This window comes from Oncorhynchus clarkii, chromosome 4 (assembly GCF_045791955.1).
Source record: "Oncorhynchus clarkii lewisi isolate Uvic-CL-2024 chromosome 4, UVic_Ocla_1.0, whole genome shotgun sequence".
Classification (NCBI taxonomy): Eukaryota; Metazoa; Chordata; class Actinopteri; order Salmoniformes; family Salmonidae; genus Oncorhynchus; species Oncorhynchus clarkii.
The window spans coordinates 59,485,595-59,513,477 of NC_092150.1; the positions used below are offsets into that span (position 1 = coordinate 59,485,595).

The following is a 27,883-nucleotide window of genomic DNA, read 5'->3' on the forward strand; positions in this document are numbered from 1 at the left end:
AAGAAAGTATTGAAATATCTTCACTCACTTGTTTTTCCCATCTCAGACTGCATTATGCCGTCCACGTCTGGGTAGACTGGGACAACAGAGACGTTGTACTGGGTATCGGACTCCAGATTACGCAGGATAAGGTTGTTGGTGCCTCCAGAGACTTGCTCCTGTTCAGGGCAAGTGCAGATCAATGTTAGTACTGTATAACAATTCCATAATCTACTTATAGTGTAAACATGGCTAAGTTGACCGTAAAATGGCTAGAGAGATGAATAGGAGACGTGCCATTTGCTCCTTCCCATCTGGCTGGGCCACGTAGAAGACCTTGTAGTTGCGCACGTTACCGACAGCCGGGTCCCAGCGAACAGACAAACTGTTGATGGTGGGGTCGATGACCTTCATGTTCTTCACTCCACCCAAAGGATCTGAGGCAAAAGAGACAATGTTATAGCATCACACTTACTGTACAAGCTGAACAAGTAGTAGACATTTTGAAAATGATCTGTTGCTTAGATGGCCTTTGAATAATTTCACCCCATTCAGTTCAACTCACTTGTCTTTCCATTCTGAGACCTAGAGAGACCCTCCATCTCATGGTAAACAGGCACAACTGTCACAGTGTATTCCGTGTCTGGATTCAGTTCCTTCAGAACAGTGGTGGTCGTTGTTCCAGACACCTGGTCCTGTTCAAGAAAGAAGAAGGGAGAATATCAGTCAGAAACGGGGCTTACTTACACCTGAGCCATGTTGACTAGCTATAGGGGAATACACCATAGGCTTATGACACTTTAAATGTAAGGATGGGCTGATTGTAATGGATTTCACCCTCCACCAGTCTCCAATGGAATACACCATTTTTTGTGCGTTAGTAGGGGTGTTGTGTTGGTGAGGTGATCCGGACGTACCACTTCCTGCTCCCCGCCTGCAGTTGGGATGTAGACGATGATGTACTCGCGCACGTTCCCCTCAGCTGCGTCCCAGCGCACGTTCAGTGTGCTGGTGGTGGGCTCAATGACCTGCAGGTTCTTCACAAAGCCCAGTGGCTCTGAGCACCAAGAGGAAACAGGGCAGCTTAGCCATCACGTCCATTTGAAAACAATGATACACCTGTTGCACAGCTGTGTTTTACTACTACTATATGCCTATTGATTATATGTCTGCAGATGAGCTAATACACATTATGAACTGGGTGGTTGGAGCCCTGAATGCTGATTGGCTGAAAGTCGTGGTATTTCAGACCGTATACCACAGGTATGACAAAAATATATATTTTTACTGCGCTAATTACATTGGTAACCAGGGGTATACCACGGCTATATATGCATGCACTCCGCTTTGCGCTGTGCATAAGAACAGCCCTTAGCCGTGGTATATTGTCCATATACCACACCCCCTCAGGCCTTATTGCTTAAGTAATTCATGTCTTTCACTGTAGAATTTGCCCGTAACTATCACCAGTCACTGAGAGCATCGTGCAATAAGTTGTCGTTACTCACTTGTTGTTCCATCCTTGGTCTGGATCTGACCATCTCCTTCCGGGTACACTGGCAGCACAGTGACTCTGTACTGTGTGTTGGGAGAGAGGCTCTTCAGAACTGTGGTGGTTGTGCTCTCTGAGACTTCCTCCTACAAAGGAAAAAAATCGATGGTGTCACACCAACAGAAGCTCCAACAGACATACTGGAACACTATGGCTGCATCCCAAAAGACGCCCTATTCCCGTGCATAGTGCACAACTTTTGACCTGAGCCCTCTGGGCCCTGGTCAAAAGTAGTGCACTATATAGGGAATAGGGCGCCATTTAGGACAGTTATATCTAATACACCAGATCCACACGAGAAGGCCCATGTACCACCGCTGTTCTGTGATCTGTAAAACTACATGTACTGCTCTAGTTTCTCTCACCCTTCTGTGGAGTTTATTTTGACAGGTTTGATTTTGAGCGAAAGCCATGTGCCACACTGTTCAGGCCAATTCTAAACAGACAAACCAAACAATGCTTTAGAGCAGTGGTTGCCAAACTTTTTATAGTCCCGTACCCCTTCAAGCAATCAACCTCCAGCTCCGTAACCCCTCTAGCACCAGGGTCAGCGCACTCTCTAATGTTGTTTTTTGCCATCATTGTAAGCATGCCACACACACACTATACGATACATTTATTAAACATAAGAATTTGTTTTTGTCACAACCCGGCTCGTGGGAAGTGACAAAGACAAATAGGACCATAATAATAATAATAATAATAATATATAATATAATAATCAATAATTTAGCTCTTTATTAAACCATCTTACATATAAAACCTTATTTGCTCAAAGAATATTGTGAATACCTCACCACAGGTTAATGAGAAGTGTGTGTTTGATAGGATGCACGTAACTCTGCAGTGTTTGGTTGTATTGGAGAGAGTCTCAGTCTTCAATCATTTTCCACACACAGTCTGTGCCTGTATTTCATTTTCATGTTAGTGAGGGCCGAGAATCCACTCTCACATAGGTACATGGTTGCAAAGGGCATCAGTGTCTTAGCGAGATTTGCCAAGGCAGGATACTCTGAGCGCAGCCCTATCCAGAAACCTGTCAGTAGCTTCTGATTAAATTACATTTTCACACAACCGCTTGTTGCAATTTCGATGAGGCTCTCTTGTTCAGACATCGGTAAGTGGACTGGAGGCAGGGCATGAAAGGGATAACAAATCCAGTTGTTTGTGGCATCCGTTTCGGGAAAGTACCTGCGTAATTGTGCACCCAGTTCACTCAGGTGCTTCGCTATATCACATTTGACATTGTCCGTAAGCTTGAGTTTATTTGCACACAAAAAAATCATACAATGATGGAAAGACCTGTGTGTTGTCCTTGTTAATGCAGACAGAGAAGAGCTCCAATGTCTTAATCATAGCCTCAATTTTGTCCCGCACATTGAGTATAGTCGCGGAGAGTCCCTGTAATCCTAGATTCAGATCATTCAGGTGTGAAAAACATCACCCAGATAAGCCAGTCGTGTGAGAAACTCGCATCATGCAAGTGGTCGGACAAGCGAAAATTATGGTCAGTTAACCTCTTTGATCTCTAGGGGCGCTATTTCATTTTTGGATAAAAAACGTTCCCGTTTTAAGCGCGATATTTTGTCACGAAAAGATGCTCGACTATGCATATTCTTGACAGTTTTTGAAAGAAAACACTCTGAAGTTTCAGAATCTGCAAAGATATTGTCTGTAAGTGCCCCAGAACTCATTCTACAGGCGAAACCAAGATGATGCATCAACCAGGAAATGAGCAGAATTTCTGAAGCTCTGTTTTCCATTGTCTCCTTATATGGCTGTGATTGCGCAAGGAATGAGCCTACACTTTCTGTCGTTCCCCCAAAGTGTTAGCAGCATTGTGACGTATTTGTAGGCATATCATTGGAAGATTGACCATAAGAGACTACATTTTCCAAGTGTCCGCCTGGTGTCCCTGCGTCGAAATTGGAGCGTAAAGCCAGGTGCAATTATTTTTCCATTTGAGAGCAAGGAGAAACCAGGCTTCCACGAAGGATATATCATTGAAGAGATATGTGGAAAAACACCTTGAGGATTGATTCTAAACCACGTTTGCCATGTTTCAGTCGATATTATGGCGTTAATTTGGAAAAAAGTTCGCGTTTTGAGGGCTGAATTTTCGTTTTTTTTTTTTTTTTTTTTTTTTTTTTTGGTAGCCAAATGTGATGTACAAAACGGAGCTATTTCTAATACACAAAGAATCTTTTTGGAAAAACGGAGCATCTGCTATCTAACTGAGAGTCTCCTCATTGAAAACATCAGAAGTTCTTCAAAGGTAAGTTATTTTATTTGAAGGCTTTACTTGTTTTTGTGATAGTTGCCTGCTAAATGCTAACGCTAATGCTAACGCTAATGCTAACGCTAAATGCTGCGCTAGCTAGCTACTGTTACACAAATGATTGTTTTCCTATGGTTGAAAAGCATATTTTGAAAATCTGAGATGACAGTGTTGTTAACAAAAGGCTAAGCTTGAGAGCTAGCATATTTATTTCATTTCATTTGCGATTTTCATGAATAGTTAACGTTGCGTTATGGTAATGAGCTTAGGTCTATAAATAGAATCCCGGATCCGGGTTTGGTCGTCGCAACAGGTTAAGAAAACTTTAAGCTCGTCTCTCAATTAAAAAAAAAAATATGTCAATACTTTGAACCCTGATAACCAGTGCACTTCTGTATGTGGTAAAAGCGTTACATGGTCGCTGCCCATATCATTGCATAATGCAGAAAATACACGAGAGTTCAGGGGCCTTGCTTTAACAAAGTTAACCATTTTCACTGTATTGTCCAAAACATATTGCAAGCTGTCAGGCATTCCCTTGGCAGCAAGAGCCTCTCGGTGGATGCTGCAGTGTACCCAAGTAGCGTCGGGAGCAACTGCTTGCACGCGCGTTGTCCTTCCACTATGTCTCCCTGTCATGGCTTTTGCGCCATCAGTACAGATACCAACACATCTTGACCACCAAGTCCATTTGATGTCACAAAGCTGTCCAGTACTTTAAAAACATCCTCTCCTGTTGTCCTGGTTTCCAGTGGTTTGCAGAAGAGGATGTCGTCCTTAATTGACCCCCCATAAACGTAACAGACCAGGAGCTGTGCCAGGCCCGCCACATCTGTTTACTCATCCAGCTGTAACGCATAGAATTCACTGGCTTGTATGCGATGTCACTGGTGTGTCATGAAACAGTGTTGTTTGATGAAGACATTGTCTATATAGTTTTTTTGGTCTTTTCCCCCAGCATTGTCCCAGCAATATCTGCGGCAGTAGGAAGAATTAAGACCTCCACAATAGTATGGGGCTTGCCTGTCCTAGCTACTCGGTAGCTCACCATATAAGACGTTTCTTGCCCCTTCTTATTACTGGTATCTGTTGCTTTTATACATATCTTACTACTCGAAAGTCGTCTTAATTCTCCCTCAAAAAATCCCTGTGGCTTAATTTTCAAATTGGCATGTTTTGTTTCTTAATGTCTGCGCAAGAGTGAAGGTTTCATCGAGTTGTGAGATAGAACTTTTGCACATACAACACACTGTGGCTGAGGAAAGGCATTACTCCCAATATAAGTGAACCCCAAATCAATGTATTTCCCATTTCTCAGCACCTCTTCGATGGTCCAACGTCCCTGTCTGTTGTTCGGTACTTTTCCGGGTAAGGGAGCAGTAGCTCTTTGGCTGCATCAGATTCACAGCTGTCAGTGTCCATGCTAGCTGGGCTAACGACATATGTAGAATTACTGATGCTAGCATTGGATGTGCTCGTGGAAGCAGAACAACTTGTGTCGTCGACAGGTGCAGGTGTAGTACTGCTGGTAGTAGAATCTAGGACCTTACTTTTTTTTTAAACATTAATCCATTTTCGAGCAAACGGAATGAGCAGCAGCTATGTTTGGCTACATATGGACCGTTAGTGGAATTCCCGCGATAGAGTAACGGTTAATGTGATTGGATGTTCATTATTTGACTAGGCCACCTGTATTTGACATTATGTTGTTATTTTTGCTGAACACTAGATGGCTAAAAACACGCATACCCCACTTTGGGAATACCTGCTTTAGAGTATCTTGTTCCGTATAAGCCGACCAAACCAAAAAGTCCATTGCATTAGAGTTGGGATCACAGAGCTGTTCACACTCTGTTAGCTCCTACGCAGCCTGAACTCCATCCTCTTTAGGCTACAACGGCGTTACTACTCTGCTGCGGCCTCTCGTCATGCTTAACCCAGCAGGCGAACTGCTAACGCTAAGTCCTCAATGCTAACTCCTCAACACTACTCCTCATGCCGGGCTGACGAAATGCCCACTCCACAAAATATGCCGTGCAAGGAAGCTGGATTCTTCCCTCCCACAGGATTGGAAACCATTGTGTTAGGCTGAGCTCAGGGGGATTACACTGTCAACAAATGTAACATCACCGTATCAGTGATGAGTTCTAGGCTTATGGAGATGGATCGGAGTACAGTAGAATACTCACAACAATCTCAAGGCCTCCTGCGACGGGAGTGTAGATGATTTTGTAGCCCTGCACATTGCCGTCAGCTGCGTCCCAGCTGGTGGTGAGGGTGGTGTGGGTAGGGTTGGTGACCTGCAGATTGGTCACTCCACCCAAAGGCACTGGGAATAGAGATACAAGTGTGGCATTATGATTATTATATGATTCTGTGATTATTGGAGAAAATCAAGTAAACCATATTTCACATTTCCAATATTCCCAAATCACAAAATAGGTTGTATAGGCTACCAGTTCATTTGATGTTTCTACTCACGTGTCTTTCCATTCTCCGACTGGCGTTTCCCATCCCTGACTGGGTAGATAGGCAACACTGATATTGTGTAAGGTGTGTCAGGCTTGAGGTTTCTCAGAACAATGGCGGTGGTACTTCCAGGTACTTGCTCCTATTTACACGAGAGAAAAAGGTGATTGCAGATGAAATGCTTCATCGCAGTTTAATTTCCTAAACGCTATTTATGAGGTCATAAGGTGAAAGAGACCCACCATTTCCTCTGGTGTTCCTCCAGCCACAGGAACGAAGAAGATCTTGTACTGGCGCACGGCTCCGTCTGCTGGGTCCCAGTCCACCTTCAGAGAGGTCATGGTGGGTTCAGTCACCTTCAGGTTCTTCACTCCCCCCAACGGTCCTGGTGAGGAAAACAACATTAGAACCAAAACTATAGAAAACCTGGCCCTCATCCATTATATCCCTCTTATCTCATTAATAATCATCTTACATTGAAAACTCAAAGTTTACGGAAGCTTATTGCTGCCAAAAAAAGAAAGAAATGGCCGGACAAAGAGAAAAGTTCTCTTTCAGGCAGCAATGAGGTTCCGTACCTCCATACCGTAAAAGGAAAATATAAAAAGTGTATACAAATAATACAGCATACAGTGGGTACTAATGACAATTTATGAGATTTATGCATGTCCTGGCATCTGAGTTGTTCTGAAAAGGTGGAAGTGTGTCTTGGTTGCAATCAAGGTTCACGCATGGCGAAAGATTGCTTGGATGTCAGCCAGTCTTACTTGTCTTTCCGTTCTCAGACTGCCTTCTGCCCTCTGTCTCGGTGAAGACAGGCACCAGTGAGACGGTGTAGAGGGTGTCTGGTTGGAGGCCTCTCAAGACAGTGCTTGTGGCAGTAGCAGCCACAGTTTCCTAAAGATTACACAAACACAACCCAACTATTAGCCTCTACCCATCCCAACATACATGTGTTATTATATGGCAAGCAATGGGGAAACAACCATTTCTACACTATCAGCTACAGCACTCGTCCTACCATGGCCTCAGCAGCTCCACCAGCAGCAGGTACATAGAAGACTTTGTACTCCTTGACTTTCCCATCGGCTGGCTCCCAGCGCACGTTCAGGGTGGTCATTGTGGGGTTGATCACCTGCAAGTTCTTCACTCCACCCAGGGGCCCTTGGACACACCAAAGTTAAAGTTAAAATCCATTAATGAAGAGCTACCCTCTACTTATGATACTCTGAAAGTATCATTATCTCCGTCCTTCTTCCGATGTCAGCCAGGCTTACTTGTCTTTCCATTCTCAGACATCTTCTTGCCATCTCCCACTTCGTAGACCGGCACGACTGAAACGGTGTAAATGGTGTCTGATGTGAGGCCCTTCAGGACTGTGTTGGTTCCAGCCACAGTCTCCTTTACATTATACAAACACAATACAAGTATTAACATTTGCCCACTCCCAACATAACTAAGGTTATATAAATCACAAAATATGACAAGCAACTATATTCAGTCAAACAGGAGTGTATAAGGATTATGAGTACTCATACCCTTGATAGTAACCACACTTTCTACACTGTCAGTTACCAGTCCTACCATGCTTTCAGCTCCACCGGCAGCAGGTGCATAGATGACTTTGTACTCTTTGACTTTCCCCTCGGCCGCGTCCCATTTCACGTTCAATGTGACCATGGTGGGGTTGGTCACCTGCAGGTTCTTCACTCCACCAAGAGGCTCTGGACACACCAACCAGGGCTTTAATAATATAACTTGATACTGATTGATAGTACTTATTACAGTACCATCGTATCTTATGGAGTTTGCATGTAGTTAAAATCCAGCAAAAAAAGAGTTAACCTCTCCATTGATGATACTAATGGGTTTCAAGGCCATTGGGCAGTCTCTTGAAACATTATACTGATTACATTTGGTATTGCAGGAGTCTGTATAAAGTTCAAATACAGACTCAATGTAGAGTTATCCTCCGCATTGGTGGTTATTTATGGATTCACTCCATAAATCGGCTTTTAAGAAGGCCATTATCAGTCCCTGAAAAGATCACTGAATAAGTGATCTTTAGAAGATCTTTAACGATCTTTAGACGTAGATGTCAGCCAGTCTTACTTGTCTTTTCGTTCTCAGACTGTTTCTGTCCATCTCCCACTTCATAGACAGGCACCAGTGAAACGGTGTAGAGGGTGTCTGGCAGGAGGCCTTTCAGAACCGTGGTGGTGGAAGTGGCATCCACAGTCTCCTTTACATTACACAAACACAACCCAACTATTAACGACTGCCCACTACCAACATGCCAACAATACATGTTTTGAATGGCATGAAAACAACCATTTCTAACAACACTGTCAGCTAGAGTACTAGTCGTAATTAGTGATGAGGGAGGGAAAAAATCGCTATTTATATAATCGCAAAATAATTTGGGGGAGATAATATAAAAGTATATATATATATATATATATATATATATATATATATATATATATATATATATATATACATACATACAGTACCGGCCAAAAGTTTGGACACACCCATTCCTTCCAGGGGTTTTCTTTATTTTTACTACTTTCTACATTGTAGAATAATAATGGTGAAGACATAAAAACTATGAAATAACACATATGGAAACATGTAGTAACCAAAAGAAGTGTTAAGAAAAATCTAAATATATTTTATAGTTGAGATTCTTCAAAGTAGCTGCCTTGATGACAGCTACCTTGTCACAACAAAACTGGCTCAAACGCATTAAGAAGGAAATAAATTCTACAAATGAACTTTTAACATGGCACACCTGTTAATTTAAATGCATACCAGGTGACTACATCATGAAGCTGGTTGAGAGAATGCCAAGAATGTGCAAAGCTGTCATCAAGGCAAAGGGTGGCTACTTTGAAGAATATAAAATATAACATATTTTGATTTGTTTAACACTTCTTTGGTTACTACGTGATTGCATATATGTTATTTCATAGTGTTGATGTCTTCACTATTATTCTAAAATGTAGAAAATGGTAAAAATAAAGATAAACCCTTGAAATGAGTAGCTGTGTCCAAACATTTGACTGTTACTGTCAGAGCTTGAGAGGATCTGTAGAGAAGAATGGGAAAAACTTGCCCACTACAGGTGTGCCAAGCGTGTACCCAAGTGCCTTCGGAAAGTACTCAGACCCCTTGACTTTTTGCAGATTTTGTTACGTTACAGCCTTATTCTAAAATTGATTAAATTGTCTACACCCATAACGACAAAGCAAAAACTGCTTTTTAGATTTTTTTGCTAATTTATTACAAATAAAAAACAGAAATATCACATTTACATAAGTATTCAGACCCTTTACTTAGTACTTTGTTGAAGCACCTTTGGCAGCTATTACAGCCTCGAGTCGATTTGGGTATGACGCTACAAGCTTGGCACACCTGTATTTGGGGGGTTTCTCCCATTCTTCTCTGCAGATCCTCTCAAGCTCTGTCAGGTTGTATGGGGAGCGTTGCTGCACGGATATTTTCAGTTCTCTCCAGAGATGTTCGATCGGGTTCAAGTCCGTGCTCTGGCTGGGCCACTCAAGGCCATTCAGAGACTTGTCCCGAAGCCACTCCTGCGAGTGTCTTGGCTGTGTGCTTAGGGTCGTTGTCCTGTTGGAAGGTGAACCTTCGCCCCAGTCTGAGATCTTGAGCATTCTGGAGTAAGCTTTCATTAAGGATCTCTCCTAACTTTGCTCTATTCATCTTTGCCTCGATCCTGACTTGACTCCCAGTCCCTGCCGCTGAAAAACATCCCCACAGCATGATGCTGCCACCACCATGCTTCACTGTAGGGATGGTACCAGGTTTTCTCCAGACGTGATGCTTGGCATTCAGACCAAAGAGTTCAATCTTGGTTTCATCAGACCAGAGAATTTTGTTTCTCATGGTCTGAGAGTCTTTAGGTGCCTTTTGGCAAACTCCAAGCGGGCTGTCATGCGCCTTTTACTGAGGAGTGGCTTCCGTCTGACCACTCTACCATAAAGGCCTGATTGGTGGAGTGCTGCAGAGATGGTTGTCCTTCTGAGAGGTTCTTCCATCTCCACAGAGGAACTCTAGAGCGCCGTCAGAGTGACCATCTGGTTCTTGGTCACCTCCCTGACCATGGCCCCTCTCCCCAATTTGCTCAGTTTGGCTGGGCGGCCACCTCTAGGAAGAGTCTTGGTGCTTCCATTTAAGAATGATGGAGGCCACTGTGTTCTTGGGGACCTTCAATGCTGCAGAAATGTTTTGGTACCTTTCCCCAGATATGTGTCTCGACACAATCCTGTCTTGGTGCTTTACGGACAATTCCTTTGACCTCATGGCTTGGTTTTTGCTCTGACATGCACTGTCAACTGTGGTGTCTTATATAGACAGGTGTGTGCCTTTCCAAATCATGTCCAATCAATTTAATTTACCACAGGTGGACTCCAATCAAGTTGTAGAAACATCTCAAGGATGATCAATGGAAACAGGATGCACCTGAGCTCAATTGCAAGTCTCATAGCAAAGGGTCTGAATACTTATGTAAATAAGGTATTTCAGTTCAATTTTTAATACATTTGCAAAAATGTCTAAAAACCTGTTTTCGCTTTGTCATTATGGGGTATTGTGTGTAGATTGCTGAGGATAAAAAAAAATCTGTTTTAGAATAAGGCTGTAACGTAACAAAATGTGGAAAAAGTAAACGGTCTGAATTCTTTCCGAAAGCACTGTATGTATGTTTTTGCTACTGTAGTTCGCTGTACCTGCTCCAGAATTCCAGTATGTTTCATCCTATAGCTTGTTTTCTATCTTATTTTAAATAGTGAGCCAACATGCGTTTAGCACATTTATTTCCCTGACTGATCAAAACCAGTTTTCTCTTGTCTCTCTGCAATTCTCTCTCGTGAGAATTGCAATATACATTGTTTTTGGCAGCTAAGTATTGGGATTTCGTATTGTGAGATCCCTGGCAATTCCCAGCCCTACCTACCATGGCCTCAGCACCACCACCAGCAGCAGGTACATATAAGACTTTGTATTCTTTGACTTTCCCCTCGGCTGGCTCCCATTTCACGTTCAGGGTGGTCATGGTAGGATTGGTGATCTGCAAGTTTCTCACTCCACCCAGGGGCCCTGGATACGCCAAAAAAGGCTTTAATAATATCACATTCTATCGATTGATAGAACTTAATAAAGTTCTATCTTATCAAGTTTGTATGAAGTTAAAATCCAGCAATGAAGAATTCTCCTCTCCATTGATGATACTAATGGGTTTCAAGGCCATTAGGCAGTCTCTGAAACATTATACTGATTGAACTTGGTATTGCAGGAGTCTGTATAAAGTTCAAATACAGACTCAATGTAGAGTTATCCTCCGCATTGGTGGTTATTTATGGATTCACTCCATAAATCGGCTTTTAAGAAGGCCATTATCAGTCCCTGAAAAGATCACTGAATAAGTGATCTTTAGAAGATCTTTAACGATCTTTAGACTTAGATGTCAGCCAGTCTTACTTGTCTTTTCGTTCTCAGACTGTTTCTGTCCATCTCCCACTTCGTAGACAGGCACCAGTGAAACGGTGTAGAGGGTGTCTGGCAGGAGGCCTTTCAGAATTGTGGTGGTGGCAGTCACAGTCTCCTTTACATTAAACAAACACAACCCAACTATTAATGACTGCCCACTACCAACATGCCAACTATACATGTTTTATATGGCAAGTGTGATGGAAAATGTTATGTTTGTGCTTTTCTAATAACCAATTTCTGTGTTCATGCAAGGGACTGACTGAATGAATCCTCACTATCAGCATCTGCAATTTGGCAGTATGCCCAGAACCTTGTTTTGAGAACAAAAGAATATCTCAATTTCAAGGTTATAGCTTGGAGAGAAGAAGCCTTGTGAGGTATTGGTCTGTCACATTCATGAACCAGTATTTGTCGGTCACATGCATGAACCAAACATGAATGATGAATTAATTACGAATATTGAATAAACTGAATCATGCAAATATAACTGTCTGTGTAAGCAGTACATTAGAGGACTAACGGACAGTCCCCGTGGAGCTCCTGACAGACGTGTACTATGTTGCATCAAGTTTGTTGAAACCTCTCCAGCTAACGTGCAAAAACAATTATTCATTCAATTTGACTTTGAGTGTCCCTCTGTAGAATGTCCACGACACAAGCAATGGGGAAACAACCATTTCTACACTATCAGCTACAGTACTCGTCCTACCATGGCCTCAGCAGCTCCACCAGCAGCAGGTACATAGAAGACTTTGTACTCCTTGACCTTCCCATCGGCTGGCTCCCATTTCACATTCAAAGTGGTCATGGTGGGATTGGTCACCTGCAAGTTTCTCACTCCACCCAGGGGCCCTGGATACGCCAAAAGAGGCTTTAATAATATCACATTATATTGATTGATAGAACTTAATAAAGTACTATCTTATCAAGGTTGTATGAAGTTAAAATCCAGCAATGAAGAGTTATCCTCTCCATTGATGATACTAATGGGTTTCAAGGCCATTAGGCAGTCCCTGAAACATTATACTGATTGAACTTGGTATTGCAAGGAGTCTGTATAAAGTTCAAATACAGACTCAATGTAGAGTTATCCTCCGCATTGGTGGTTATTTATGGATTCACTCCATAAATCGGCTTTTAAGAAGGCCATTATCAGTCCCTGAAAAGATCACTGAATAAGTGATCTTTAGAAGATCTTTAACGATCTTTAGACTTAGATGTCAGCCCGTCTTACTTGTCTTTTCGTTCTCAGACTGTTTCTGTCCATCTCCCACTTCATAGACAGGCACCAGTGAGACGGTGTAGAGGGTGTCTGGCAGGAGGCCTTTCAAAACCGTGGTGGTGGAAGTGGCATCCACAGTCTCCTTTACATTACACAAACACAACCCAACTATTAACGACGGCCAACATGCCTATGCAACCTTGTTTGACTGAAGATACTGTAGTTGTTTACCATATTTTGTGATTCATAAAACAAACAATATCAAACAATACAGTGATATGCTAATTCTTATTTTTGGATGTGAATTGTTGGGAGTATTTTCTACAGTCAGCCAACTGTAAGCTGAGAGACTTCCTACCGGTCCTACCATGCCTACCATGCTCTCAGCTCCACCGGCAGCAGGTACATAGATGACTTTGTACTCTTTCACTTTCCCGTCGGCCGCCTCCCATTTCACGTTCAGGGTGGTCATGGTGGGGTTGATCACCTGCAGGTTCTTTACTCCACCCAGAGGCTCTGCGTAAAACCAAATGGCTTTAATCTGGGGTTTCAAACATTTGACTGTGTGTTCTTGTTATTATATTGATTGAACTGACGTCAAAATCCTGTACAAAATCGTCTTATCTTCTCTATTGATTGTACTCTAAAATTATACATCTATTGGGGGAATGTTGTGGGTGTTCTCTGGCCTTTTATACGCCCGAGGGTTTCGAGAGATCCTGTCGTCGGGTCCACTTACTGGTCTTTCCTCGGCCTGAGATGTCTTTGGCCTCTCCGCTGGGGTAAATGGCAGCCACGGTGACAGAGTAGGGAGTGTCAGGCGTTAGCTTCTGGAGGATGACACTGTTCTTCTTCCCTCCTACCTGGGTCTGTTTGGGAGACAACATGTCAACAGTCAGAGTCTTTTCTATGTCTCTGGGAGGATAGAACATCTCACTTCAAAGTTTAAAGAGCAATACATTATAAAGGGCTGATAGATGGATGACAAGTAACACTGTTTCAATGGTTAGCGCTTTCCTCGGCTCTGAGACAAAATGCCCTGAAGCTCACTAGCTAGCTACCTCGGCAGTTGAGGCCAAGCAGAGTTCTTCGACACTGTCCCGGGGAAGCCATCCAAACGTGACCAATGTAAACTCCAACTCTATCAAAGCAGCAATTGAGTTTCTCTATAATCAACCAATACATTAATCATTTATTTACCTGATGCCATTTGTGTGAACAGAGTTGCTCATTCAAACACCTTAGGAGAAAACAATTGCCTTTCTCACACTGCTCTGTTCATCAACAAGTAGTATGTAAAGGGAAGACGAAATGGTCTTGAGGGACACTGGACATCATGGAAGCCTTTTACGTTGCAACATCATGGAGATTAATGGGCACTACAGTAAGCAACAGCTATTGACAGCAGGAAGCGCCAAAGCCATTGAGCGGAAAGACATACGATGCCATTTCCATTGCATTTGCTTATTTCTGACATATCTACTTCGCAGCTCACCTAAGTAACACATCCACCGTTTGTGCTTTGACATCCCTAAACCATCATATCAGAGAAAGGCACTTGAGGATCCTCATATCACCCAAGTGTGAACGTCATGCCTGGCTTATATGCCTTATGTTAAATCAACAAGTCTTCAGACCCACAGCAGCAGATGTCTCCATACTGTTTTAAGTGTACAGAGACACAGCACTATAATAGCAATAATGTGCTATGACGGGATCAGATGTACATGCAACAGCTCTGTCCCAATGGTGTCATGTTGAGATCACAGTTTAGAGAACTGACACCTTGTTTGGGGTGCCCTGTCATAACTTCTCAGAGACACTTAGGAAAATTGTTTAACTAACCAAATTCTTTTCATATTAGCGCATTGTCAACCGAAAAAGACCCCCCCCCCCCCCAAAAAAAAGGAATTCCCAAGCAATTTCCGTCGCTGCTCACAATTAAGTTATCAGTTAGGAATGTGGGCTTGGCTGCCAGATACAGTAAGTACACAAACAGACCGGATAGGAAGACAATGTCATGATCAAATGTCAAACTAACGACGTGCAGGAAGACAAAAGAGCCTGTTGTTAATACATTTACATTTGACACGTTTTAGCTCTGGTCCCCTGTGGGAATTGAACCCACAGACCTGGCGTTGCAAGCGCCATGCTCTGCCAACTGAGCCACACGGGACTACTACTTACTACTCTTGTCGGGGGGGGGGCACTAGTGGGTCCCAAGAGGCAAGGGATTTCATGTTACAATGAACCAATTCAGAAATGCTTCAGTACTTCTACGCACACGGATTTAGCCCTTTGACTTTAAAGGCATAGTTTTGGCCGAGTTACAAAATGGCATATTGGTTTCGTTACCCTGTAAGCAGTCTCCGGGAAATGTATGACAGCAATCCATTCTCTGGTTTAGTTTTCCTGGCACTATTTCCACATGCTAACGTTGTAGCATTTGTGGCACAAATCCCATTGATGTCATGGGACCGATATTAGCCTTTTTCGCGCGTCATGTCCAAATCATCCAAAAGTATCTCAAATGTATTGCTGAAAGTCACTTACAGATGATTTTAACATGATGTGCAAAGAAATGCTAACATCGGTCCCATGATTTGAATGAGATTTGTGCCATAAATGCTCAAACGTTAGCATGTGGAAACAGTGCCAGGGAAACTAAACCAACGCATGGATTGCTGTCATACCTTGTCCATAGACTGCTTACAGGTTAAGAAAACCAATATTTTATTTTGTAATTTGGGTGAACTATCCCTTTTAAGGTTTTGGGCTGTTTATCTGTTGGCCTTAAGAAGTACTGATGCACAGATTTCCCCGTTTTCATCATTGGAGTTAAACTACTTCAGGCACATTGGAGAAATTACACTGATAACAACCAACATCACCGCTCACTTACAGACCAGAAAGTAAGAACAACCTACTCTAAATTATAGGTGAGTAAACTGAGAGATATCATACCCAGAAGGCATAATTCATCAAGTTAAAGGATTGAGTAGTCAGGACGTCATGGGCGGCCAAAGCGTATCAGTTGCTCAAAATACACTCTTAGTTAGAATTATTCAAATTTTTCAAGAAACTACTGGAGGGTGTGTGACTTACTGAGAGAGCTTTGCCTCCTGCCACAGGTTGGAAGGAGATCTTGTAGTTCTGTACGGGACCTGGGGCGTGGTCCCACTTCACTGTCAGAGTGACAGTGGTCGCGTTGAACACCTGCAAGTTCTGCGGAGGTCCAGTGGGAGCTAGGAACACATTACAATCAATACACTGACCCAAGAGAGTGGTAATGTATACAAAATGGCTGCAGGGCACATGACACAGCCTTTACCAATTCCCAATGATCACTTGGGGGTCATGAAGCTGGATGAAGCAATGACGGTAATGATGGGGAGGGGTGAGATGATGGGAACACGTGATTTGGTGACGAGAACACATGATTTGGTGATGAAGTACACATAAGCGACACAAAGGGAGAGTGAAGCAGCCGGTAAGGTTACCATTGAATATGGCACATGCATTTCTAATGATGGGGACATTGATAAGGAAGACATTGTGACATGATGAGGCTTGACATTAAAGACATGAGGAAGGACAACATTACGGCATGAAAAACGACATTAAATGACATGAGAAATGATATTATGACGAATGGTTGACAATGAGGTGTCTGTGGTGGAACGTCCGGTCCCTGCGGGTCAGTAGTCACACTTTTGCATTTGCAGCTCTTTAAAGGCACATCAATGCACATGCAGATGATGATTATTTTTTTAAAGTGTGTTTTCCATCAACAACACTGTCATTATCGTTCGCATTACCATAATAATTATAGTCATGAATATTACAATGACAATGTCCTTCTCCGTTTCAAATAACATACCAGGTGTGGTCATCTTTAACACTGGAAAAAGAGAACGTTAAGAGAACAACAGGTTATTTCAATACGCTGTGGACCACATCTGTGGTCTAACTGGAAAACATGAATGGAATTGATAGGAGGATGACAGAGGAGAAGAAGAGAAGGGTCAACCTACATGTGCGCTGGCTGCCAATCAGGTCCTCGCTCTCTGACTCGTCTGGGTAGATGGCCGTGACGGTGACATCATACAGGGTGTCCGGATCCAGGTTCTCCAGATTATGGGACGTTTCATCACTGTTCAGGATAGACTGGAGAGGGGAGGGGTGGGGGGAGTGAGAAAGGGAGAGGGAAAGAGAGAGTGAGTGAGAAAGCATAAACAGTCACATTTCACCACTCCATTCAATCCTGTCCGCTCTACAGCAGTAGATAGTCCAGTCAACAATCCCCGTCGGCTAGCCACTTGATCAACGTACATATTGGAAGTTGTTCTCTCCCTTCTTGGTCCAGCCAATTCGGTAGAGGGCCACGTCAGGGGCCCCGTGTTCCCAGGTGGCCCTGAACGAGGTCTGGGTCACCTCGGACAACTTCAGATTCTGCGGGGCAGGAACAACATCTGTACACATGGACAGAGACGTGAGAGAGGGAGACGTGATTATTATGAGGAAGTCCTGAGAGATGAGGCAAAGCCATTTCATCAGAAGGGCTGCGAACCATGTGAGGAACATTTTTGCTGCGAGTCCATTTTGTGGAACAATCGTCGACAAATGGGGTTTTGTGTGTGAGTGTGTGGAAAACAAAACGTCCTCAAATCATCTGTGATTAATGATGAAGAAGGCCCCATGCAGTGAGTGACAGCAGACACACACAAACACACAATTAACTAGACACACACACACACACACACACACACACACACACACACACACACCCCCTCAGGGAACAGTGGCTTCATGTTTGGGCTATATCTAGAAAGACGAGAGGCTGAATCCAAGGGGGATCTGCAGACTCAATTCTCACCATACAGACACACTAATCTCTAATCTACTGCTCGTCAGCCAAACAATAAGTCATACAAACGATCGTGTACCTGTAATGGCTTGTCCAAGCATAGAGTTTCCAACGCCTTCGTCGTAAACTGGGGTGACAGCAACGTCGTACTCAGATTGAGAGATGAGGTTGGTAAGAGGCAGGGATGTTATATCACCATTGACTTCAACCTGGCAGAAAAGGGGTACTAGGATTATAGGATCAACAAACAATTAACAACCGTATTTTCTGCTGAACAACTAGCATGAACTCCCACTACTAACATTAACATAAACTCAGATTGTCCCATTTTGAACATTGATGTTAACCAATACAATGTTCTCGAAGTGAAATCCCCCTCTTTTCTCTCTCCAATTTCTTTCCTTGTTATTTCTAAACGTCATCAGCACACTTGAGAAAAGCCTCATGAATAATTGTACGTGTCCTCAGAAAAGTCCTACGGCTATATTGGTAATTCCAGAGGATGTTCAACGGTAGGGAAAACCTTTGAAGTCAAAAAGCTTCCAGCAGGAATGCGGATAAATGTCTCTTTCAATTCAGTTTCCACTTCAAACTTTGAGAAAGAAAATCAAGAAAAAGGTGTCCATAACAGCGACAGTCCTCCAATTGTAACGTGGAGGGAAAATCTGTGGCAACTGACAGGGCAGACCTTAGAACATAAATCCACAGAGAGAGAGGCTACTTTGGAGACAGCAGCCTTCAGATGTTATCCATGAGAGGAGCTGGTTGGATGTATCCAGTGGAGGCCCATAGCTCATCCATCAGTCATTTCTGGAGGTTCTTTCAGGGGTGTCCAAAGAGACACCTCCTTCAACATCAATTTTGAGCTTTCTTCACAGCTTGGCGGTCTCTTAAATGTAAGTGAGAAATGATGACGAGTGACGCCAGTGATATATCTCTGAGCCTGTGGCTGGGTGCTGGGGCCAGGGTCTTCTCTGACTGCCAGTAGGCTTCTTTCCCCACATCGACGTGTGCTGGCCTGCCCATGGAGTCAAGATCCCAGTCTACTGAAAGGGCTGCTATTATAACCCTCTGACTTCAGTGGCCTTCCCTAAACAGCTAGGCGATCATAGAGAACGTTGAGTTCCTCACTCACACTTTTCCCATGACCTCATGGCACCACTGTAGAACCTTGAGGACAGTATTTGTGTGTCCTAAATGACACCCTATTCCCTACATAGTGTACTACTTTTGACCAGGGCCCATAGGGCTTAACCATACATGTTATTTATTGCTGTAGCTAGAGATTGTGTTTCAAAACCTTTCAAATTCTATATTAGCGACAGGCCTGTTTAAATGTGTGGTGCTCGTGTCACCTCTTTGAGCTCTCCTTCCTCTGGCTTGTAGGTGATGATGTACTTGAGGACTTTCCCCGGGGATGCGTCCCATCTGAGCTTCATGGCGCTATGGGTGACACCAGTGATCCTCAGATTACCCGATGGTGGCAAGGGCACTGGGTAAGAGGAATGACAGAGAAAGGGATAGAGAGGGAGAAAAGAGAGAGCGTGTGGTAGAGGGGGCACGGGAGTGAAAGTTAGTGAGTCTTAGACCCATCTATGTATTGTAAGGTAGTACACAGCTCTATAGGGTCATGGTGGGGGAAAGAGATGTTGATACACTCCCATATCTATTGGGTGAAATACCCATGTGGCATCACAGCAACAAGGGCAACCAGTGACGAACAAACACCATTGTAAATACAACCCATATTTATGTTTGCTTAGGTTCCCTTTTGCACTTTAACTATTTGCACATCGTCACAACACTGTATATAGACATAATATGGCATTTGAAATGTCTTTATTCTTTTGGAACTTTTGTGAGTGTGATGTTTACTGTTCATTTTTTATTGTTTATTTAACTTGTGTGTATTATTTATTTGACTTGCTTTGGCAATGTAGACATATGTTTCCCATGCCAATAAAGCCCCTTAAATTTAATTGAAATTGACAGAGAGAGACAGAGAGAGAGAGAGAGAGAGAGCGAGAGCGAGAGACAAAAAGAGAGAGAGCGAGAGAGAGAGACAAAATGAGAGAGAGAGAGAGAGAGAGAGAGAGAGAAAGAGAGAGAGACGAGAGAGAGAGAAAGAGACACAAAAAGGGAGAAAGAGAGACGAGAGAGAAAGAGAGAGACACAAAGAGAGACAGAGAAAGAGAGAGAAATAAAGAGAGACAGAGATAAGAGGAACATACAGGTGACTCCTTGGTCTATGAGGGGGTTGCTGGCTGCCACTCCATGTAGGGCGAACAGGGTGAGTGTATACGCTGTGTCGGTGATAAGATCCTTCAGCTGAACATCATTCACATCTGCCCCAACTCGTACCTGCACGGCAGGGGAAGCAGGAGAGGAGGGAGAAGGAGAGAGAGAGAGTGTTAGAGCAGGCCGGACGACAAAGGGGAACAAAACAACAAGACAGGACTTGTCAAAAGGACACTTTTTGAACACCTGGTTCACAGCGCTAACTGGTATGCCTGCCTTGCTGCCTTCAGTCCATAGTGAAATCCCTCTAAAGGGTACACTACGTCTTGCCAGCCCTTACAGAAGCCTGCAGTTCAAAATATACAGCATTTGTTGAGATTTTCTTTGGTTAATATCATCGCAATGACATCACTGGTGAAAAAATCATCTGCACAGGGTCAGCATGAGCTAGTCCTTCCCATTACCCTATGGGTCCAAAGGGTCTGTTTTTTTGTAGGCCTTGCCTGAACACCACTGTAAACGTCCACTTCCTGCTCTGTGCAGAGATCATCATATTGCCATCTGGAATGAGTAAGGCCCCGCTAGCAGAGGCCTTGGCTTCAAGGAGTTATAAACTGGATGGGGATATGCTGATCATGCACATGGAGCTCCTATCCAACGCGTCCTCCACCAGGATATGTGTGTGTGTGTGTGTGTGTGTGTGTGTGTGCGTGTGTGTGTGTGTGTGTGTGTGTGTGTGTGTGTGTGTGTGTGTGTGTGTGTGTGTGTGTGTGTGTGTGTGTGTGTGTGTGTGTGTGTGTGTGTTCTCCTACTCACCTCTTTCTCCACAGTGGGCACAGTGGCATTGATGGCACGGTAGAGCAGCATATATCCTGTCGCCCCTTCAGCCTTCTCCCACCTCACCTTAAAGGTGGTCATGGTCTCATCGTACACAGTCAACTTGATCACCCCAGGTAGTGGCACTGCGGAGAGAGCAGATAGGAAACCCACAGTTAGTCACCACCAGTCGAAGCTCTCCTCTATCCTGGCACCCCAATAGTGGAACAAGCTCCACCCTAACATCAGGAGAGCAGATTCCCTGCCCATCTTCTGGAAATGTTGGAAAACCTACAACCACAGCTACCCACCTAACTCTAGTCTATTGACATCCACAACACAACCCAGTCACCCACATCCCTGTGTTTACGGATGAGCCACACTAACCGATTACACAGGAGGGCCCTGGTCAAGAATAGTGCATTATTAAAGGGAATAGTGTGCCACTTGGGTTGCAAACGTCAGTGGTGAAAAGTACTTAAGTAAAAATACTTTGAAGTACGAGTAGTTTAAGTAGTTTTTTGGGAGTATCTGTACTTTACTAATATTTTTGCCAACTTCTACTTCATTCCACATTCCTAAAGAAATAATGTACTTTTTATTCCATACATTTTCCCTGGAACTGAAAAGTACTCATTACATTTTGACAGGAAAATGGTCCAGTTCACACACTTATTAAAAGAACATCCATGGTCATCCCTACTGCCTCTGATCTGGCGGGCTCACTAAACACAAATGCTATCTGTAAATAAAAATGTAATAAATGAATATTAGGAATTTGAAATGATTTATACTTTGACTTTTGATACCTAAGTATATTTTGGCAATTCCATTTACTTTTAACACTTAAGTATATTTAAAACAAAATACTTTAAAACGTTTACTCAAGTAGCATTTCACTGGGTGACTTTTACTTGATACATTTTCTATTAAGGTATCTGTACTTTTACTCAAGTATGACAATTGAATAGTTTTTCCACCACTGATCAACGTGTTAGCTTAAACTGACAACTAAAGGAAACTATGGTGAGCTCACCCTGCTATTACGGTGTCCAAGTGGCGGGCGACAAAACAATAACCATGCTTTATGGGAGTGAGAAATATCTTAGCACATCCACCATGTAAATCAAAGGGACACGTTTCAAAAAGTAACAACGTCCACTATTAAGTACAAATAGAACAATGAAAGTGGTCAGTGTATTTAACCATCGTGTGAAATTATGTCAGTTTTCTTAAGACACTTTTAATGAGGCCCAGAAATGAGAGAACAATGGTTATTCTCCTCATAAGAAGGGAAACCTTATGGGAACTTGTTGTTTAACACTTTACTGCCACCAATCAGATATACACCCAATATAACCCTGGTGGTGTAAACAACCCTGTTTAATACGCCTCCAAGAGCAACATGAAGTTCCATCCATGTTCAACCCATTTAAAAACAGCCTAATAAGCATGGAGGGCATGGGGATGTAGTTCATTTCAGCATCGTATACCGCAATGAAACAAATGAGCTCCTACACCAGTGGAACTCATTGGAGCGGTGTTGCTATCCCTACATTAAAGTTCCCTTTTAATCATCCCTGAGGGCAACCGACAGACGTCTTTGCGGAACTCATCTCATCTGCAGCTCTGCTGAGTCATTCAACTTCCAAATAAGGCTATTGGATTGGCTGAACCGGGCCACCTTTCCAGGAAGTGATTACAAGGTTTACTCTGGGTAATTGGGACGAGGTTGTGTGAGGAAACGGCGGAAGAGGAATACAAGACAGAGAGGAGAGGGAGCAGCACGGCTGCAACACTTACAGGTGGTTTCAGTGCCCTTCAGTGGCTCTTCGCTGGTCTCCCCTCCGGTCACAGAGAAGACGTTGATCACATACTCCGTCAGAGGGGCCAGCTTGGTCAGGACCACAGTGGTGACCGCCCCATCGACAATCATCTGAGGAGTGCAAAGGAACACGGTCGTTATGCAGGAAAGCCCGCCTCAAAATCCAAGTACAACAGGAGGATGGTCCAAAAAGCTGAGCAGAAAATAAACAGCAACCGCAGATTCGTCATGGGATTATATTGGAATTACAGCAGGTCAAAGGCAAATGTCCCAACTAATACGGCACACATTTAGGAAACCCCAAAACAAAACTAACAAAACTAATCTTCTCGCACACATACTACTCTCTCTTCAAAATGTCAGAGGGCTATCCAAAATAACGGAGCACATATATCATCAAATTCAATGTCAAATCTGATTTACTTGTGTGAAGAAGCTTTTTGGGGTCCAACGCAAGCATTTGAAATGAGGTGAGTATTTATGGATAAGCCAAGAATCCGTTTCTAGCAGGAGAAGTTTGGTAACAAGTCTAAACTACAGGCCTATCTCAAACCTCCTCTTCAAAACATGGCCTCTCATGAACTTTCCGAACCCTTTCAGTCAGGCTTCCGGGCTATGCATTGCACTGAAACTGCCTTGGTAAAGGTAGTGAACAACCTCCTCTGTGCTGCTGATGCGCTCAACATCTTCATCCTTATCCTCCTGGGCCTGTCTGCAGTATTTGATACTGTCTGCCATTATATTTTAACTGACCGTATGGAGAGGCTTCTTGGAGTTTCCGGAACACTCCTTGCCTAGTTCCACTCCTATATATCTGATAGACAACAGTTTGTCTACATTGGCAACTGCAGGTCTGCCCCAGCCCCTGTATCACAAGGTGTCCCACAAGGCTCAGTGTTACGTCCATTGCTGTTTAGTATTTACATGCTACCCCTTGGCCAAATCCTCTGTCAATTTTTACTCAGATTTCACTGTTATGCAGATGACACACAAATCCACATCCACACAAACCCCAACTCCACTATATCACCCCCCTCAGTTGTAGACTGTTTCCGTGAATTGAAAACTTGGATGACCATCCTCACCATCCCTCGCACCAGGCTCTGCTCCATGTGAGACCGGGCTTTAGCAGTTCAGCCCCCCAAAACTGGAACTCCCTCCCTCTCCATGTCAGAACCTCACAACCCATACACATATTCAAATCCACACTAAAGACGCACCTCTTCACACGGGCTTACCCGCATTCTCTGTTGTCTTAGCTTTTATCCTCTGTCTAGTTCACTTGCCTGGTTAATCTGTTATCATGTTTACTGTACTCCATGGTTAGTCTGTCCTCACGTTTAGTGTACTTTTATATACTTCTTGCTTTTTATCCTGCTGATTTTATTGTGTATGAAAAGTGTCTTTGGGAGTCGAGAAAAGTGCTTAAAATACTATGTATTATTAAACTGACTGGGTCTAGTCTTAGGTTGAGGCCTAGTGGAAACTATTTGGTCTCGCTTTCAGACAGGGCTCACTAGAACCACCCAAACCCTGACGAGGGCCAATGAAAGCAAAGCATGGAATAGATCCATTCCTTCACATAAATGTGAAACTGAATGCAGGTCTGCCTCAGCCACTGTTGTCCACTTCTCAAGGGTGAGCAGAGATCCAAATTAATCTGATCAACGTGATGAAACGGATCGATGATGACAACTAGGTGGATTTAAGCAAACAATTCACTGTGGATAACACTTGATAACCATGACATCTCCCGTTAGGCAGCATAGAAGGCAGTTCCTCCTTCAGAAACTCCTGGATAAACAGAGTGAAATGAGGCCGTTGCCAAAGTGACCCTGATCACCTCTGGCAAGATGAACCATAGAGGTCTGAGAGAGGAATTCAGAACAAAAGGAATAATACAGCCAATTCTCTGTTACACACTCGTCTGCATATTTATTTGGACAGTGAAGCAGCACATTTAATTTGGCTCTATACTCCAGCATTTTGAATTTCAATCAAATGTTTCATATTAGGCGACAGTACAGAAAGTCACCTTTAATTTGAGGGTATTTTCAAACATGTCTGATTTAATGTTTAGAAATTAAAGCACTTTATGTATCTAGTCCCTCCATTTCATGGGGTAATAAGTATTTGGACAAATTTACTTACATGTGTATTCAAATAGTCAAAAGTTTAGCATTTGTTCCCATATTCCTAGCGCGCAATGACTTACATCCAGCTTGTGACTCTGCAAATTTGTTGGATGGATTTGCAGTTTGTTTTGGTTATGTTCCACATTATGTTGTGCCCAAATAAAAATGTATGGTAAACAATGAATTGTGTCATTTTGGAGAAACTTGTATTGTAAATAACAATATAATATGTTTCTGAATACTTCTACATTAATGTGGATGCTACCATGATCATGGATAATGATGAATGAATCGTGAATAATGGTGAGTGAGAACGTTACAGAGGCACAAAGACTCATATCAACCAAGACATGCTAACTTCTCACCATTACCAATAAAAGGGGAGGTTAGAATATTTTTTTTTTGGGGGGGGGTATGATATTTACTCCTCTATAACATTCTCACTTCACTGATAGTGATAGACTTCATATGTATATATATATATATATATATATGTATATACTGTATTCTAGTCAAGGCTCATCCATAACTACTGCTGTACACCCCTTTTCTATTCACATACTGTCTATACACACCATACATACAGTGCTCGACTTGGACTGAAATAGGTGCCGGTACTCATGTTTGGTACTGTTTATATTTAGGTTCAACAATACTTTTGAGCTAATATTTTATAGGAGCAGCAGGAGCTCAGGCAGTAGAAAATTTGAAGCTAATTTCCTGCAATTCTATCAATTTTTTTTATTTTACCTTTATTTAACTAGGCAAGTCAGTTAAGAACAAATTCTTATTTTCAATGACGGCCTAGTAACAGTGGGTTAACTGCCTGTTCAGGGGCAGAACGACAGATTTGTACCTTGTCAGCTCGGGGATTTGAACTTGCAACCTTCCGGTTACTAGTCCAACGCTCTAACCACTAGGCTACCCTGCTACCCTTGACGTGGGGTTTTGTACTGCGTATTTATATACTGTCCCGACCTCCGCCGAAGTTGGTCCCTCTCCCTGTTCGGGGCGGCGTTCGGCGGTCGAAGTCACCGACCTTCTAGCCATCGCTGATCCTCTTTTCATTTTCCTTTGCTTTTGTCTCGTCTTGAATCGCACCTGGTTCCAATCCCATCAATTACATGTTGTGTATTTAACCCTCTGTTTCCCCTTATTGTCTTTTGTCGTTGATTGTTATTTGTAAGTGTTTGTGCACGTTGGTCCTGGCGTGCGTGGGGCATTGTACCCATTTGTTATATTTGTTATGTTTCCCGGTGAGTTTTTGTTTAATAAACTGCGCCGTTGGAAACACAGTTCTCTCTCCTGCGTCTGACCTCTCTGCCGCCAGTACCCTCTTACATATACTGCATTCTTAACATAGCTCATTCTATTAGTTCTACTACTGTACATTGCATTTTAGTTCAATTGTTTATACACTGGATTCTTTACATAGATCACTCTAATATACAGTATCTAATGCTGTACATAACAGTCTTAGTATATAGTGTAAATTCATCCGGTGTATTTACATATAGATTGCATTTGGATTACTGCTACAGTGCTATTTGGATATTAATTGGATTCGTTACTACATTTATTCATTCAATTTGTATTATTATTATTATTATTATTGTGTACTGTTTGACATTTTACTGCATTGTTAGCACTAGTAACATAAGCATTTCGCTGCACCCGCTACATCTGCTAACCTGTGTATGCGACCAATAAACTTGGATTTGATTCGATTTTGGGTGTACTGTATCTAAAGCAGGTGTGAGAGCTGACGCTCTTCAGTTCAAATGCAGTAAACGTGGAGAGATGTGCTGAACTTGGAGAGGTGAGGTAAGTGAGGTACAGTACTGTAGGCTATAGCCTTACCTGTTCGGTGATTCCTCCCACCACAGGCATGTAGTCGACACGGAACTTTTCCACAGGACCTTCAGGACCGGTCCAGGTAGCACGGAATGAGTGGTGTGTTACCTCGGAGGTTACCAGGTTAGTGGGCGGGTCTAGACCCCCTGCACGAGAAGCAGCAAGAATGTGCGCAAACACGTCAAATATTTCACGACCTGAACACTCTCACAAATCTGTCCCGAACACCTTAGCCTCGTTGACACAGGGCTGTTGGAGCTGTTTCTATATATCAGACCAAAGTCTTCTTGAGGAAATAGTTTCACCTCCCCGTGTAGTAAATCACCATTGTGTTTCCTCCTAAATTTGATTTAAGGACAGGAGTGTGTCCAAAAATCAAACGTTTCCATCAAATGGGTGGACCTTATGTAACATAAGTGAAGAAACTCAATTTATCAAGTGTGTGAGGCAACCTTCGAGACAAAATCCAAGTGTTGGCGTTCAATCTGTCTTTTCATTGGCTCGTCTCATCAATCACGCTGCTCTTATTGCTATTCTCTGCCTTCTATGCTAATCCATTTATGCAACTGATGGGAGAGATCAGTACAGCTTGTTCTGGGTGACAGATTAAATTACTTTCTAATGCCTGCTCTCTGCCATCTGTGCTGCTTTTGGCATCTTAGATTAGAAAGACCCCTAACCGCTGTACCAAGTACAATACACAGCTTGACTCGGGAGAATCATTTTACAATAGCAAAACTTTAAGTTGAGCATTGCTTCACAAATCCATGTTTCTCTCGGTGATTGGGAAAGAGTTAGATAATCAGAGAGAGAGAGAGAGAGCGAGAGCGAGAAAGAGAGAGAATTAGAGAGAGAGAGAGAGAGAGAGAGAGAGAGATGGCCTTACAGTACCTGGACCCTTCACACTGTTACAGAGGTTGATGGTGAGCTCATCCACTATGTCTAGCAGGAAGGAGAAATCATTCACATTGTACATGTGAATCTCATCTGGGTCTGAGGCAATGGATCTCAACTCATTCTCATCAGCGTTCTTCACACCTAAAAGTCACACAACACCACAATATTTACTTATGTGGAGTCTGGACAAAAAGACTCTTTCATCCGTCTGTTTCATACAGTCCAAGCGTTGAAAAC

At 43.0% G+C, this 27,883-nt stretch overlaps 1 protein-coding gene and 1 non-coding gene across 5 annotated transcripts in view; both read right to left on the minus strand.

Annotated features, from left to right (window-relative positions):
- The window catches only part of LOC139407012 (collagen alpha-1(XII) chain-like), a 91,801-nt gene that overhangs the window by 34,199 nt on the left and 29,719 nt on the right, over positions 1-27,883 (minus strand). For 3 of the 4 annotated variants that reach the window (XM_071150254.1, XM_071150253.1, XM_071150256.1), the window contains exons 21-44: positions 27,641-27,787; positions 26,756-26,895; positions 22,739-22,871; positions 20,936-21,081; positions 20,113-20,242; positions 19,237-19,373; positions 17,961-18,090; positions 17,347-17,486; positions 17,049-17,181; positions 16,895-16,915; positions 16,120-16,259; positions 13,754-13,883; positions 13,391-13,530; positions 7,556-7,679; positions 7,300-7,442; positions 7,046-7,175; positions 6,521-6,663; positions 6,291-6,420; positions 5,999-6,138; positions 1,488-1,617; positions 897-1,036; positions 545-674; positions 277-416; positions 29-158 (exon numbers count right to left, since the gene is read on the minus strand). In XM_071150254.1, the coding sequence (XP_071006355.1) occupies positions 29-158; positions 277-416; positions 545-674; positions 897-1,036; positions 1,488-1,617; positions 5,999-6,138; positions 6,291-6,420; positions 6,521-6,663; positions 7,046-7,175; positions 7,300-7,442; positions 7,556-7,679; positions 13,391-13,530; positions 13,754-13,883; positions 16,120-16,259; positions 16,895-16,915; positions 17,049-17,181; positions 17,347-17,486; positions 17,961-18,090; positions 19,237-19,373; positions 20,113-20,242; positions 20,936-21,081; positions 22,739-22,871; positions 26,756-26,895; positions 27,641-27,787 (3,147 nt within the window). The remainder of the gene's footprint in view (positions 1-28; positions 159-276; positions 417-544; positions 675-896; positions 1,037-1,487; positions 1,618-5,998; positions 6,139-6,290; positions 6,421-6,520; positions 6,664-7,045; positions 7,176-7,299; positions 7,443-7,555; positions 7,680-13,390; positions 13,531-13,753; positions 13,884-16,119; positions 16,260-16,894; positions 16,916-17,048; positions 17,182-17,346; positions 17,487-17,960; positions 18,091-19,236; positions 19,374-20,112; positions 20,243-20,935; positions 21,082-22,738; positions 22,872-26,755; positions 26,896-27,640; positions 27,788-27,883) is intronic. The other variant, XM_071150255.1, reaches the window with a different exon arrangement.
- On the minus strand, positions 15,118-15,191 carry trnaa-ugc (transfer RNA alanine (anticodon UGC)). The gene has a single exon. It is a non-coding gene; the product is annotated as a tRNA-Ala (tRNA).